We start from the raw sequence: 17,422 nt of genomic DNA, 5'->3' as shown, positions 1-17,422 counted from the left end.
TGGTTGTTAAGTGAATCTAGGTTCCCCCAGGAACTTTGCTTGTCAGAAGCTGTCTGGGACACAAATGGCAATCACATGACCCTGGGACATTGCAATCATTGTAAATACATGCTGGTTACCAAGAGCTCGTATAACGACTAAGACGATGCTGCGATAATAATAAGCGCAAGGATACATCATAAGTCGGTATTTTTCTAGCAGCACTGCAACTTCAAATGATTGCTAAACAAAAAGTTGTAAATTAGGGATTACTTGTACAGTGAGAGTATTTGCAAGAGAGGAAGGGAATTGATTTACTACTGAAATGTACTATGCTTTTAGGGACATTGTTCAGTTCAGAATTTCCCCACAGTAAAAATTGGAGAGTTCATTCCAATTGAATTCAATATTTTTTAGATGTTTGAGGTTATAATCTATTTGTGTGCTACTGTGCATGTGATTAACATTGACCTCTGGAGGTGGGATATGTTTTCTTATTGGATTCTTCTAAAGAAAAGGAATCACCTCTTAGAACCTCCTTGATGATGGAAGGGTGGATGGGAATACATGCTATAAATGCTGTAAAAAGCGTATTTGAAGATTCTTTATGGTAAATCAGCATATGAACTCAGGACTAGTCTTTGTCTTACCACAGAAGCTATATACATCTATAAAAGGCCCCACAAGGCTCACCCACCTCTTTCTCCCCTACCAGCTGCTAGAGGAATGCAAAAAATTGAAACCCCCCCCCCCCAATATAGTTCTGAACAATTATGGGTTGAAAAGTGAATGTTTTTCTCTTAAAAATTGGCTTGGTAGCATAGATGTGAAATATGTTTTTACAGTAAAAGAATTCCCCGAAGAGAGGCACTGTCTCACAGTTGAGCAAGAACTGGAGAATGATTAAAAACAACAGAAAAGTAGGAACAAGGTTTTTGGTGAAAGGGTTTCTGGAACTACGCCTATGGAACTAAGGTATTATGATGTCTGGGCATGTACTGCGGTAACTTGCTTAGGAAATAGGGAGCCCAACAGTTTGTGGGAAGGTTTACAGAGTTTTTCTTAAAGTAGAAGGTGAAACGGTAGCATCAGAGGAGGAAGATTCTCCGGTAAACCAGTGGATTACTATTCTGTACTAGACACTATCAGGTTAAAAAAACAGATGTTAGAAACTACATTACGATATAAATGCTATTCTGGAATAAAGCCCATCCCAGTTTTTTGGGGGGAAAGGATTGGTAATCGATCAGGGTTTGGTTTGCTTTTGCTACTCAAATGACAGCAGATGAAATCTGTACTGTAGATGGGAGAGAAAGGAATTTTAGGAAGTTTTTAAAAATCTTGCCCTGTTTGTGGTTAATGTTCCTGTCCTTTCTCCAACCACAGGCTGCTGCCCAGGACTCATTGGCTATTTGGGAACAGCACAGCGGAAGGTAGAAAAGATGACTGCATCAGGTTTAAAACATCACCCACATCCTGGGTAAAAGAAGTAGGGACCCACCCTGCTTTTCCATATTAATGAGGCAAATTAGGGAGGAAACTCCTCTGGCTCTTCATTAAAGAAAGAGCCTTGCAGGTGCTGGGAGATCAAAGCAAAACAAAAATATGTTGAGTATCCTATTTGAATAAAGTTTACCACTATACCCATTATATTTATTACACTTTCAGAAGGAAAATAAGGGGAAAACCAGTCAAACCACGTTCAAAGGAGGAAATCCTGCTAGCCCAAATCCACAGTTTAGAAATTCAGCTGAAGTCACTTTGCTCCAAGTTGAGTGATATAATGCTAGTCAGCCATAGGTAGAATATCTGTATCGATCATTAAAATATCCATAGTATTTTCAATGTTTTCTTTATTTCATTTTCATTTTAATACCTTGAAGAAAATGGTAACAGTATGAATAGAGTTCTGTTATGTTACTTAAAATGTGAATGATTATTTCACTTCAGATTATCCTTTAGATCTAGGGTTATTTTAAAACATCAAGAGTTTCTTAGAAAAAAAATCCCCTGCTGATTAGAACTGGAACAATAGCAACAGCAATAGCACTTAGAGTTATATACTACTTCACAGTGCTTTACAGCACTCTCCGGGCAGTTTACAATGTCAGCATATTGCCCCCAACAATCTGGGTCCTCATTTTACCAACCTCGGAAGGATGGAAATGTTCAACCTCAAGCCCTGTCAGAATCAAACCCCAGACTGTGGACAGAGTTAAACTGCAGTATTGCATTCAAATGATTGAGCCACTAGGGCTCAGTGGATCAATACTATACCATACCATACTATTTACAATGGCATTTAAAGGTATTATCTAAATAAGGGGATATATGCTTAAGCCATTTATGAAAATATTGGCATGTCAGTTGATTATATGAGTAGATATTTTCAAACTTTTTAAACAAGATGCTGATCTAAGCATCAAATTCATTAATAACTTCTTTGATTCATGCTGCCTTCTGAAACCCCAACATCTAGGTAATTTGATATAATCTAGTTGAAAAAAATTAAGGAAGCAAGTGGCTTTTGTTAATTTTGTTATATTGCTTTTTCCTACTTTATTGGTATTCTAATAGCAGGAAGTTAAAAATATGATAAATAAACAAGAGCCATCAATTAAATTTGTTGCTTTACTGCATGAACCACAATCTGGACACTATGAAGCAAGCATCCACCCATCACCATCTATCTATCTATCTATCTATCTATCTATCTATCTATCTATATCTATCTATCTATCTATCTATCTATCTATCTATCTATCTATCTATCTAATCTATCTATCTATCTATCTATCTATCTATCTATCTCTCTAATCTATCTATCATCTATCTATCTATCTGTCTATCTATCTATCTATCTATCTATCTATCTATCTATCTATCTAATCTATCTATTATTCTATCTATCTATCTATTCTATCTAATCTATCTATCTATCTATCTATCTATCTATCTATCTATCTATCTATCTAATCTATCTATCTCTCTATCTATCTCTCTAATCTATCTATCATCTATCTATCTATCTGTCTATCTATCTATCTATCTATCTATCTATCTATCTATCTAATCTATCTATTATTCTATCTATCTATCTATTCTATCTAATCTATCTATCTATCTATCTATCTATCTATCTATCTATCTCTATCTATCTATCTATCTATCTATCATCTATCTATCTATCTATCTATCTATCTATCTATCTATCTATCCATCCATCCATCCATCCATCCATCCATCCATCCATCCATCTTAGATGATTGATAGATGAGAATATTTAAGTCATCTAAAAAAGACTGATTCTTAGTTAGTCCCACTAAAAACAATTAAGAGTTAGTTTGGTGTAATGGTTAACATGCTGGCTTAGATATTAGGAGACTCTGAGTTCTAGTCCAGCTCTAGGCATGAAAGCCAGCTGAGTGACTTTGGGCCAATCTCCCTCACAGAGTTGTTGTGGGACACAAAAACGAGGAAGGAGCACCGCGAATGTTTGTGTTCTTGCGTTACTGGTAAAGTAATAAAAGCAGGACAAGAATCCAGTGCATTGGAAATAAATGAAATAAATAAATGCTACAGTTGATAGGCTGATGGCGGCGACGCTTCCTCCTCTGAATCCCGAGGTAAATGGTCTTCAGCACGGTTGGGCTCCAGGTCCTTGCTCTGGACGAGGCAGACCCACCCCCTGGATTAAGTGATTGGCTACCTTCCCCCCCTCTTTCTCTCCGTTCGACTTGCTGACATCTTCCCCAAAGAAGGGGAATCGGGAAGCGCTAGGACCGAGCAGGCTCGCAGAGACCGCTGGAATCTCATCTGTGCAGAGTGATTGCTGCTGCCGCTGCCGCCGCTGCCATTTCTCCTCGCGTTCCCCGCTTAGAGAGAGAGAGAGAGAGAGAAGGAGGGGAGAGGGAGGTTACCGAGGCTGACTGAACTCAAGCGCTGGACTGCCAAGGACTCCCACTGCCCGCCGCTGCTTCTGCTGCTGCTGCTGTTCCTGCTCTGGACAAGTGTGGAAAGCAGAGCGAGGAGGGCGGTGGGGGGGAGGAAGGAGGAGAAAGGCAGAGGAGAACTCAAGCTTGAAGGAGAGAGGGAAGCCCTGAGAAAGAAGGGAAGAACCCGCTCTTCTCCTTCTCCATGGCTGAAGGAAAGAGGCTGAAGCCGAGGAAAGTGTGAGGCGCTCTGGGAAGGGAGACCGATTCGTAACTTTCCGACGCCTCGAAGCCGTTTGAGAAGCTGGGAGGAAGAAATTTGCCTCCTTCCATGCCCCGGTCACCTCAGCGCTTAGGGAGATTCAATGCGCTGAGTCCGGACTCTTTCTGGCTTTCCTTCTTGAGGTAACTTTTGGGAAGTCTCGCCGCTGCCGCCGTTGGTAGAAGCGCCCGGAGGAGAACGGGGAGAGTCAGCCTTGGAAAAAGTCCTGAAGGAAAAGAAAAGAAGGGAGAAAGTTTCGCCTGAAAAAACCCGCCGGAGATATTTTTCCCCCTCTCCTTTCTTCCCCTCCAGCTGCCTGTGTTAGTGGAGGGGGCAAATAAACCGCCAAGAAGATGATCTGGAAGGGCAGCAGCTGCTGCGGAGGTGTCCGAAGCGGAGGAGATTTTCTCTGCCTGCTCCTTCTCTTGATGGGTTTCTTATTGCCCGCCTGCAGGACTCGCTTGTACACCAACCACTGGGCTGTGAGGATAAGTGGCGGGCTCCAAGAAGCCAACCGGATAGCGAGCAAGTACGGCTACATCAATATAGGACAGGTAACCTCCTCGGGCGGAAGGCCACGCGCTTTCGCCCTGCAGCCAGCGCGGGCGAGGGGCGCGCGGGCGGGCGAGCGGCTGCAAAGTGCTGGTGCTGCGGCAGGCGCGGGAAAGGGAGGCGGTGGTCTGTCTGTCTGTCTGTCTCTCTATCTGTCTCTCTCCCTCTCCCTCTCTCTCTCTCTCTCTTCCCTGTCATCTCCCGCGGGCAGCCGCGAAGGGCAGGTAGTAAACTGCCCGGGGTCACGTCCTCCTCGAGTTCGTGGCTCTCCCGGCCGAGAACTGAGCTCGCGGACGAGGTCGAACGCCTAGGACTTGGGAAGAGGGAGCGCAGCGAAAAGCAGCCCGGTTGCAACGAGAGAGCGATTGCAACGAAAGGCAGCGCAAGTCCTGGGGCGATGACATACTTTTGATGCTTCCGAACCCGCAGGGAGAGTGGCGGGAAGAGGGTGGGGGATTGCTCGACCGCCGCTTAAGGAGCTTTCAGGCAGCCGAGCAAGAACCTGTTGGGGGTTGCTGACGAGACAACCGGGGGGAGGGGAGGGGAGGGGAGGGAAGGACATATTTTTAGGCAAGCGGAGGCTTGCAGAAGAGTGAAAGGGAGACGTTTCCAAACTTCCCGGTTTTTTTGGGGGGGGGAGCCGAAAAGGCGCACACCCCTGCTACTTTGGGTTTCTTTCAGCAAGCAAATTACCTGACGCTGTTGTTGACTTGGAAGCCCCGTGGCTGTGGCGAACCTCCTTTGTGCATGTTCAAAAGCATTCATTACTTCCTAATTGCTAGGTTTAGATGAGTCTCCTTGAGCTCAGTCTCCATTTGATGATTTTTAGGATTCCTAGCAAACCGCCCCCTTTTTTTCTCCCCTTTTGCTTCGTTAAACATATATGTATGCTATGAACTTTTATTCCCCTTGCTTTTCGCCTCATGCCACTTGATCAAGGTAGCATTAGGATTTGCAGATACTTTTGGGGCTGGAGATGTATAAGTGGGAAAGACGGCATATTTTGTGGAATTTCCTTGATTGCAAAAGATGACCGGATGGATTTCCTTGTGTTTGGAAACCTTGGCCCCCTCCTTGCTGGAGGAATTTAGTGTACTGCACTTATTCTGGTATTTGTGTGTCTCCCCCCCCCCCTTATAATTGTGGCATAGTCATCAAGAAGATAAAAGATTTGGAAAACTAACTGCATTTAATAAACAACAGGTTAAAGTTTACTATCTGTCCCAGATTTTCCCCAATCTAAAGTCCTTGTCATGCATTGGAATAAAATGCCCATCATCCCAAGCCATATTGACTTGGCTCCTCCCATGTCTTGAACTCTTCCCTTACTCTTTCCACAGTGAACTTTGAGCCCAGCAAATGGAAACCAAGTTTTCAAACAAGCAGATGGAGTGTGTCCCTCCTCATGGAAGGGCCAAGATTTTGCCTGAGCCTTTGCCAGCATAACAGAGAAAGGGAGACAAGAGGGATTAATTTGTAACATAGCTAATCAGGGCCAAGAAAAGAACATTTTACTGCTGAGGTTGGCCCTTTCTAAAAGGAAGGCAACCTTAAATTTAAGAGGACACTCCTAAAAGAGGTTAATGCTTTCATATACATTCCCATTTTAAGACTGATATATGGGAGAGGCGACATTAAGGAACTAAACTTCATTTCAGGTAAACAGAGAACATGAAGTAGAAAGGAAAGCAGTGAAAGTAGAAAGTGAAGGCTGATTAAGGTTTTTTCCCCCTTGGAGGAGACATGGGAACCCCAACATTGCTCTTCCAAAGGTGCTTTTCCAAAAGGCAATTGGACTTTCTTGTTTATTTTTCTTTGAAAATGTTTCACTCCTCATCCATGAAACTTCTTCAGTTCAGTTTCCTTCTTGGATGAGAAGCAAAATGTTTTCAAAGGGGAAAAAAAAACCAAAGGAAGTCCAATTGCTTTTTGGAAAAGCACCTTTGGGACAACCACCTCCTGGATGATTAAGAATCTCCATAGACATAGATAACTTTGCTCTCTTGCTAGAGTTGATGCAGAACCTTTGGGAAGCTGACAGGTTTAATCCATCATTCTTTCCTTTCATAAATGGCAAAATAGGAACTTATCTGACAGAAAGGTAAGCAGAAGAAACAGAGAAATTGCAAAGTTCATGAGAGCAAAAATAGTTCTTACTGGATCAAATAAAATTCTTCATCAGTCCAATATTTTGTGTCCTGATGTGTCCAATTAGAAACATCAAATAAATCATCAAACATAACATCAGGGCCACAGACAATGTTTAGCCATTTTTTAAAAAAAAACCTGGAGACAATAGTCATAATAACTAATGGTTATTGATAGCTTTTTAGTTGCCTATTTTTGTTACAACATACTTTCTCATGCCAATTGTTAATGTTAACTTATTAACTTCTCCTAAACAGAAGTTCAGTGAATTGGGGAAATACGTTCTGCTAAAGAACATGTTGAAATAAAAAAAATTGTTGAGGTGAAAGGAAAGTAATAGAAAAGAAAATGTTCTGAGTTGATAGGAAATGTTTTGAACTATATTTATTAATGAATGCTGTATAGGCATAAGTGTTTTGGAAAAAAGCACTTAGTGGTATTGTACTGTTTTAATTCTATATAAAGGAGTGGATTAAGTCTGTCTAGTGCAGGTGTGTTTGGGAGATTTAAATTTGGCTTTAGTTTAGATCAGCTAAATAATTTGACAGTGATCTGGTCTGAATCATACTAGCTAGTTTAGAAACACCTGAATTTGTAGAATCCACAGATGTTAACAAACACCTGGATTTGTTAGACCCAAAACTACTAAATAAAAAAATTATTAAACATTCCATGTACAGATGTATTTTGCACTACTTGCTCAAGCAATTTGAAGAATTTAATGACAGTTCCTATATATACTAGTACTACATATTTTATAACATTTCTAATATTAATAAAATATTTCTAGAAAATATTGTTTTGGACATCTGGATTCCCTATTGATTGTTTTGTTTTAGTGTGATTTGTGCATATACCTCATCTCTGTCTTTTCTAAAGATAAAATAATTTGCAATACTTGTTAAGAATTTTTAAAATTAGAAATAATGGTCATGTAAAAAGATTCAGTTATATGATAACTAATATGGATTGAAGTCCCAAGTTATAATGAATGCTCTAGAGATTAGAACATATAATACTTTTTGTTGGATAGAAGATTATAGAATTGTTCCACAGCCTATTGACCCAAGATATCTGTTCTTTGTATTCCACAGAACAGCAAATACTCCCAAGGATATATTTTGACTCATTTACTTTTGGACAAAATGAGAGGCTAGAACGATAGCAATTACATTGTTAGGATTTCTCCTTCATAGATAACAAATTCTTCTTAATAATCATTTTTCTGTAGAGCTGTACTCAGAAAGTGCATATCAATTAGCATTGTGTCCATTTAGTACATGAAATGCTGTGACTTTTTTTAATACCTAATTGGATACATTGATGTAGTGTAATCATTTACAACAAAACCTGTAGCCATTTTTCTCTCTTGTCAGGGCTATTTACTTTTGGCAAATTAAGGTTGCTTTATAAATTGAAATTTTTCATACTGTGAAAGCATATTGTTAAACAAAATAGTATTGTAATAATTTGTTATGTTTATTCTATGGAACCAACAGCGCGCAAAAGACCATAACAAATGTAAAGACTGCCATCTTTCTATATGTTGAAAGCTTTCTTTCCACAACTTGTGCTACATTCTTCTGATATTAATGTTTTCTCTCTTTTAAGTTTGTAAGCCAACAGGCAAGAAATTGGAATAACACTATATTTCCTACAAATGTTATATATACATTGAATTCCTTTCAAGAAAAGAGGGAGGGCGGGAGAGAGAGAGAGAGAGAGAGAGAGAGAGAGACAGACAGACAGACAGACAGACAGACAGACAGACAGACTATTTCCATTAGACTGAATGTTACATCTTACATATGTTTTCTGGTGTGTGTATGTGTACTCTGTGTGTACTGTGTGTGTGTGTACACTGGTCTTGTTGTATTCGAGTCTTTTCCCATGTAACAATCTTACACGGGAAAAGACCCGAATACAACAAGACCAGCATACCTATACCCATGAAAATCTATGAAAACAAATATATCTTGAATAGATTTTTAGGGGCTACAGGTAGTCCTCAATTTACAACCGCAATTTGGGACCAATTGAGGTTGTTGCAAATACATCCCGGTTTTAAAGCACCCAAATTTTGATCATCTGACCTTAGGGATGCTGCAACGGCCGTAAGTATGAGGACTGGTGGCAAGTCACTTTTTTCAGTGTCATTGTTACTTTGAACTGTCACCAAATGAATAGTTATAACTTGAGGACTAAAGTAGAGTGATAAACATTAGTTATGAAAGTGAATATAGCTTTTTTCTTACTTATTTGAAGTTTTCGCTTCTGTTTTTAAATGAAAACGAATTCCCTGTAATGACAAAATGCATATGGATTAGCTTTAAAAGTGACCTTATTACCTTTAGTTTTTTCCAAACATCTTCCTGTTTTACCTCTTTAATCATAATAATATGAATGTAATGTGGAACTCTAGTAATTTTAAAAGTTCCTCCTATGACTAAACAGAAAATGAGAGGGGAAAGCAAAATTGAAGAGTCTAATGCTTATTCATTTAATATTAAACTATGATTTAACACTGCATACCAATTGGCCATCATGATCTGAAATAACATCCTAATGGAAAGATGTATCTCTATGTGCTGAGCTTGATACTTCTTCATTGAATGCAACAGTAGCAAGACCTAGGAAAGGATCTTGCACTTTTGCTACCCAAAATAGATTTTAGTTTCTCTGGGTATATCCATGTTTATATTCTTGTATTAAGAGCATTCGTGTAGTCTTACCTGTGATTGCTGGAGACTATATGACATTATATTCTACAAAAAGAATTTAATTGAGGATCACCATACACTCTAAACCAGTCAGTGACTTTTTTCATTTATTTACTAACCTGTTCATGTTCCTGGGAATTGGTCTGTTTTATTTTATGGAACAGAGTCCAAATAAAGTTACATGAAAAAAGTATAAATGAGAGTTAACAGATTTATTTATTTATGCGTAATTGGTATCAAAAGTATTCACTGGAGAATGACCAGTGTGACATTAATTTAAAATGTTCCTTTCTTAGACCTCTCTCGAAGAAAAAAAATTAAGTTAATTTTATATTTTAAACTGTTAATTACCGTTGAACTGTGATTCAGTTTAATGTCTGACATTTTAAAGATGACCTAGTAAAAATCTCTTGCTTAAACTGTCCACAACTGCTACTAGTCATTGTAGATCTGGAGTAACCAACCTATAGTTCACAAATGCTGCTGAATAAAGATTTATAGCATATTTCACTGTAGGAATGGTGGTAAGTATAGCTCAGGAACATCTACCATAAGACAGATTGCATAACCTTGGTATAGATAATGCTGATCTACATTGATCTATAATCACATTAAAGAGCAATTCTCCAATCTGGCACTCTCCAGATATGTTGAAACTACAGTACTCAGGATTCCCCATCTATGATGGGAATTGTACTCTCTCCTTCCTCTTCCTCATTGAACCTCCTCCTCCTGCTCCTCCTCCTCTTCTTTCTGTTTTTTCTCTTATCTTCTTATCTTCCCTCCCCCTCCCCCTCTCTCTTGGTCAAAGTGGTCCCAGGGGTTGTTGGAGCACTTGAGGCTGTAAATCCTCAACCCACTCAGTGCAATCACCTGTCAATTAGATCCTGATCCATCCTGATTGGTGAAAGCCTCCAGGACAGGGACTAGCAGGTCGGTTTAGGCAGTGATAAATTCCTTACTGAAGGAGGGGACATCATTCCCAGGACCTTTTAAGGAGACCTTGGTTCAAACCCTCCTTTTAAACAAAACATGGCTTGATTCCACCTGCCTAGGCAATTTTCATCCAGTTACTACACTTCCCTTTTTAAGAAAGGTGGTAGAAAAAGTGATTGCTTGACAGCTTCAGAGGGTTATATGGACTGTTTCCAGTCAGGATTCAGGTCCTGTTATGAGACAGACATAGCATTGATCACACTTGTGGATGATCTCTAGCGAGAATGGGAAGTAGGTACTGCAACCATTTTTGCTCTCAACCTCTTAGCAGCCTTTGATACCATCAATCATGATATATTTTGGGGGTTGGCTAGTGATTCTGAGGCTGGGCAGCACAGTTTTGTGTTGTTTTGGCTTCTTTCTCCAATTGGTGTTAATAGGGAGTGAAAGATCCAGTCCATGGCTGCTGTTTTGTGACATGCTGTTCCTGGTACTCTCTCCACTCCTTTTTAACACCTAAATGAAGCCACTCTGCAGGTGGTTGATGGGACAATAATAGAAACCACCTCCCCCCCCCCCAAAATACATCCACCTCCCCGTCCTCTCACTTTTAATCATGTAGTAGTAGTAGTAGTAGTAGTAGTAGTAGTAGTAGTAGTAGTAGATGATTTTTAATGGTTTTACTGCCTTTAATCTTGTAAGCTGTCCAGAGTCACCTTGTCAACAGATGGGCAGCAAACTATTTATATAAATAAATAACTTCTAAGCTGGAAATAACATACCTACTGTACTTACATACATACACACATATTGTATGTAAGTGTTACATATCATATTTAGAAATCATCCATCTTCCTCATAGGGGAACTCTTGAGTGGTGACACACCACACACACCAGTGAAGAATAAGGCATGAAATTCTTAACTCTTGTTTGGGGGAAAAAGAGCAGGGTAAGATAGCTGGATTTTACTTGCCACAATGAAAAATCTGTTTTAGTTAATGTATATCTTAAAACTGCTACCTTTTGAAGAAATTAATTAAAGTTTGTCATTCAAAACTGTCTTGCCACCTAAATTTAAATTCACAGAAGTATTGCAACCATAGAGGTATTGGAATGCATCCATGAAAATTACAGTATATTGATGTATCCTTAAGTCCTGTGGCTTCCCCCATTTCCTGTAAACACTGTTTTGTGCCAGAAATACATTTGGGTCTTTAAATGAAAGCTTTTTTGATACATAGCACATTGCAGAACAATTTAATTGAGGAACATTACCTTAATACCACTATAATGTTCCACAAATCAGGAAGGGATATAATTAGCTAGGTACAATATATTTTCTTTTCAAAAATTAAATTATTTTGGAGACTGATGTATTAAAATGAAGAATGAGAATTAAGTCCTTGTTTTAGGCATGTATTTATCTACACTAGTAGTCTTACTGGTAGGCTTGCTTCTACTGATAGTTGTAAATTAAGAGTACTGTAATGTAATCTAAGACCAGCGCTAGTCTTGCATTCAACGCACTGTGACAAAGTCTATCTGGTTCTCCCCTACTGTAAAGCAATGTTCGCTGCCCCCAGTGGTATCTGCAACAAACTGCAAGGATGCCAAACTTAGACACCCAAGAAGTCTTATTGTCAAATGCATCCTCCCTATCTGCCAAATTGTTTCCTTCATGGTGCAGAATAGAGGAAGAATCATCTCTAATCTGCTATTATGTACCTAAATGGGTTAAAGTTAGAAAAGACAACTCCATTGGCACTCTGCATGCTGCTTACCCATGGTATTGTTTTCAGTAAGTCTGGAAAATTCTGTGTCTTTGGATATATGTAGAGATGATGTGTAGATAATGTAAATTCTTGCCAATGCTTCTTTCTCTTCCTGCTTTTGCCTTGCATTTGTTCCACTTTGAAAGTTACATTTTTTAGTGTTTGCTGATATTTAATATATGCATTTCAAGCTATTTTTTTCCTAGCTGTACTGAGTAGCATGAGGATTTGATCTGAGCTTGGTATAGGGATTGATTGGAAGTCTGCAGAGCGCACACTAAACTGGAAATTACCCACATTAATTTTCCAACAGGTATCACATAAATGCTGCAATTATATAACTTGTCCTATCTTAAGCCCATAAGTTACAGTGTTTGTGTAATGACATCATCATGCATGTTTATAATTTAACTACTGTACCCACCCACCACCACAAACATCCATGGCTACATTATTTGGGAGAATGTAAAGCAACTAACCTTAATAAATGCAATTAAGCAGGCACTCATTGAGGCAAATGGGCTAAAATTCTGCTGTTGCCAATGTGAGCATCGCATGAAAGCTTCTGTTTCACTTCCCATGTTCATATGACATAAAGGCAACTTTCAACTCAACAAATCTCATAGAAAATGAGGACCATCTACATGTGTATTGGCTGTTTGAGTGCTTGTAAGCTGCTTCAGTCATGTGAATTTTCTACTGAGCTTTGAAGAAAATTCTGTGCTGCCAGTAGAATTTTTAAGATACAGAACTCTCATTGCTAAAACTATGTGAGCATGTGTACATGTATGCCTGCCTGCAAGATATTCAGCAGAAAGCTTGGATTAAGGTTTCACGAGAGGTGTTTTGACTGTTCTGCGGTACCAATGAGCAGAAAGTTCAGAAAACAGGAATGGTTTAATGCTGTTTTCAAATATTTTGGTACTTACTAACATATCCTATGATTTTTTCACATATTAGTGTAATTAGCAAAGATCCTTGCTACTTGGTGAAGTTCTATACTGTATATCTTTATCAGGAAATAGGTCTCATGTCTACTGTTTGTTACCTCTTGAAGAGTGATACTCACTGACAACTGAGGCTGTGGGGCAGCCTATATATCTACGAGATAGCATCACATATGAGAACATGCTACACATTAATCCACTACAGCAACAACAAATTGCTTAGAGTTCTGAGGGATAACTTCAGACACTATGAATGCCTTGTAAATTCATGGAATACACATTTTTCTGTCCAACTAACTGTTACAGGATTTAATGGTAATAGTGGTTTTTTTTTTAAAGGCAGGCTGAATTTTTTTTAACAAGTGAAAAGTAACAGTAAGGTTTTACTTTGTTTTGAGGTTGGTAGGGTTTTTTGGTTTTTGTTTTGTTTTTTGGTGGAGAGTGATGTCTCACTCCTAAAATGTTGCTTTGCACACACATTTATCCATCTCCCAGCAGGAGCCTAGAAAACAGAAAGAAGACTCTACTGAGGCAAGTTAAGGACCCTTGTGAATGCAAGGCAAATGGGTATTTATGGAATCTGAGCTGCAAAACAATAACAGTGCCTTGAACCTGAATTTGTCTGCACCACAGCAGGAGTCCAGAGCATAGAAAAGATCAGATGTAATCCTTTAAGCTCACATTTTTCTACTCTGCAGCAATAATCTATTGTCAGACAAAGGGCAAAGTAAAACAAATTACTTTTCTTCAAATTTAATACAGTGTCATTTCCCCTAATTTAAGCAGTAATGTTCATTTATTTTTGTTTAAAGCAAACAAAATGATCTTTTAAAAAATTTTCAGCTTACATGTTTTGATGTAAAACAGACATGACCCATGTTAAAATTTGTTTAACCTCCCTTTTCCATTCATTTCTTGTACACACATGAACACATGTAAAACATACACACACACGCTAGAAATATTATATTTTGTTGACTTTCCCTTCCTAGATCCTTGTTCTCTTTTATTCACCATTATGGCTGCATTGAATGCATTGCCCAAATCTTTACACTGATAAACTAATAAAGATACACAAGCCCATAATTCAGCTATATCTTTCTCAAGATATTTGGCATAATAAAGAAAGCACACAATAGAGAGAGACGGTTCAATTAGTGGCAGCAGCTGCTGACAGTATCCACACATCCATAATCATTAACTGCTCCCTTCCCTCCCCCCCCCCACATTAAGATCAGCTTTTGAGCTATTCTGCACAAGAAGATAAAATCCAAGGCAGTGAAGGAATGGTGAGAATCAACACCCACATTATAGATATAATAAAAGAGGATTTCCAGGGTTCTGAAAGATGCCATTGCTCAGGACAGCACAAAAACAGCTGAGCCACCCTCAACTTTTTGCTGGTGTGTCCTGTTATTAGGCTCTGATGTTGTAAGATCAAAGAGCACGCACAAAAGCAAAAGAAGCCCCTATTTTTAATCAGATAATGAATCATCATTGAGGATGTTTGGAGGTGAAGTTGACTGGATTAATAGCAATGGGCATATACATTATTTATATGTGAAATTTGCTCAGGATTTGGTATTTTGGTGAGGACTTAGAGCAGGGGTGTCCAAACTTGGGAACTTTAAGACTTGTGGACTTCAATGCTGGCTGGGGAATTCTGGGAGTTGAAGTCCACAAGTCTTAAAGTTCCCAAGTTTGGACACCCCTGACTTAGAGGCTGAGCTCCAGAATCTCCTTTTAGGAAAAAAAGACATAGACATAGCACTAGTTTATTATTGTTTTAAAATGTCCATGCCTTATAGGTAGTCCTCTACTTATGACCACAGTTGACCCCCCAAATTTCTGTCGCTGAATGAGACAGTTAAGTGAGTATTCCCTATTTTACGACCTTTCTTGCCACAGTTGTTAAGTGAATCAGACTAATTGTAAAGTTGGTAACACAGTTGTTAAGTGGATCTAGCTTCCCCGTTGATTTTGCCTGTAGGGAGGTTGCAAAAGATGATCACATGATCCCTGGTCATTGCAACTGCAATAAATATGAGTCAATTGTCAAGACTCTGAATTGTGATCATGTGACCATGGGGATGCTGCCATGGTTGTAAGTGTGAAAAACAGTCATCAGTCACTTTTTTCAATGCCATTGTGTCCTCGAACAGTCAGTACATGAACTATTATAAGACAAGGACTACCTGTAGTTTCTTTTCCATCAAGTACTATTTCCAATGTCTCACACTAGTTCCAATAAAAATATAATAAGACAGACATGGAGTGTAAAGAATAAATCTGAACAATGAAGAAACCTGCAGAATATTGATAGTATGAGGAGGCTAAACACTGAATTGTAAGTGATTTTTTTTTTTACAAACTAGTCCACTCTTGATCAAACAAACATCCTAAGGCACAAAGTCCTAGAAGTTTTAAAAGACTTTTATTGAGATTTATTATAACATAAAATTCAATTTAAATAAAGAAAAAAAGAACGGAGTACAGGATAAAAGAGAGAGAAAAGAAAAATCATACTCAGAGTTAGGAAACCCTCTGTCAATAAGAGAACAGTTAGTGGTCTTGACTTCATTCAGGGAGACTGATCAGAGCTGGTTTCCTAATGAATAATGTACTGATTGATCAGATATGGTAAATTGGGGGAAAGTACTGCGCACAGTAGCATTTGTTAATGTCAGATAGGTGGGGATTTGTTGTTGATGCCAGTCTGGCAGAGTTCTGGTAAAATGGCTGGCACTTTTGAATATAAGTAGTAAGTAATAGTTGGGGGTAAGATGTTTATAGAAGTTTGTTTTGGGTGCTGTGGGTTGAGTGAGCATGTCGGTATGAGTTGTATATAGTTGTGATTGAGTTACTGTGTGATTTAATGGTGTGATTCTTAATGTGGTTCTTTTATTTTAATTGGAAGGTGGTTAGTTAGATTTACGGATGGAGTGGCTCAGTGGTTAAGACGCTGAGCTTGTTGATCAGAAAGGTCGGCAGTTTGGCGGTTCGAATCCCTAGTGCCGTGAAACGGAGTGAGCTCCTATTACTTGTCCCAGCTTCTGCCCACCTAGCAATTTGAAAGCATGTAACAATGCAAGTAGAATAATAGAGACCACTTTGGTGGGAAGGTAACAACTTTCTGTGCACCTTCAGAGTTTAGTGATGCCGGCCACATGACCACGGAGACGTCTTTGGACAATGCTGGCTCTTGGGCTTTGAAACGGAGATGAGCACCTCCCCCTAGAGTCAGGAATGACTAGCACATATGTGCAAGGGGAACCTTTGCCTTTTACCTTTACCCAGCTAGATTTAATATGAGTTCACAATTTGAAGGGCATAGATAGCACGAACCTAATTATGATCACGTATCCCAGGTACCTAGAAAATATTGTAGGGTGCTCTTGGTAATTCCAGGGAAGAAAGATCAGAATTTATTGTGAACATCCATTTCCAGCTTGGCAGTCCCAGTCGAATCCTGATGGTTGAATCATTCATAACTTTGGATTTAAGTTGCTGGTTAAATGCCAGGTCCAAGGCCATGCTTAATCTATTAATTGTTTCTGGATAAGATGATAGACCAAACATTTATTATTAATATCTGGTTGAGAGTGGTGATACTTTTAAACATTTGCCCTCTATGTTTTAAGTCCTGCAGCAATCTTGAGCTAAGAGTTGGGATGTAAGTATTCTGATCTTACTGGAGGTTATGTTACAAGGGATATTTTTCTTGAGGTAGTGGAAGTGTGAGAAACCTTGTGTTAAGTTGGGCTTTAGAGAGTAGGTGGGTATTTTTCTGAACTGCTAGCATATTGCCTGTGGAATTGTTGCAATTGCTCACACATCTTAAAGTTTTGAGGTTTAGAAACACCACTTTAGGGTGTTGATTGACTTCAGGCTCCATGCCAGAGGTCTGGGTCAGTTATGTTTTGGTGATCATGGACTTGTCTTCTCAAGTCTGACAATGCTCGGACCAATTGCATAGAATGTGAAAAGATTAGATCTGCCTCATTGTCAAATTGGATCTCTTTCTGGTCCAATTCTGATCCAAGATTAACTGCTATGAAGATCTCTGAAGAATAGGATCAGTTAGGTTAGGGTGTGTCTTAAGTGCATGAATTCAGATGGTTTCTTGGAAGTACTTGAGGAATTTCCCAGTTGTATCAGAGGTGAATTCACCAA

The 17,422-nt window shown here is 39.1% G+C and overlaps 1 protein-coding gene across 2 annotated transcripts in view; it reads left to right on the top strand.

The window, feature by feature from the left end:
• Positions 1-3,662: 3,662 nt before the first annotated feature.
• Positions 3,663-17,422, top strand: part of LOC309386537 (proprotein convertase subtilisin/kexin type 5-like) — a 151,256-nt gene continuing 137,496 nt past the window's right edge. The window contains exon 1 of one of the 2 annotated variants that reach the window (XR_014174436.1): positions 3,663-4,727. Coding sequence is in view for 1 of the 2 variants with exons in the window: in XM_081942026.1 (XP_081798152.1) it covers positions 4,527-4,727 (201 nt within the window). In the remaining variant the exon portion in view is untranslated. The remainder of the gene's footprint in view (positions 4,728-17,422) is intronic. The other variant, XM_081942026.1, reaches the window with a different exon arrangement.

Source organism: Natrix helvetica, assembly GCF_964273705.1.
Source record: "Natrix helvetica genome assembly, chromosome: 2".
Classification (NCBI taxonomy): domain Eukaryota; kingdom Metazoa; phylum Chordata; class Lepidosauria; order Squamata; family Natricidae; genus Natrix; species Natrix helvetica.
Note: the sequence above shows the minus strand (reverse complement) of the source record. Positions and strands in the feature narration are given on the sequence as shown.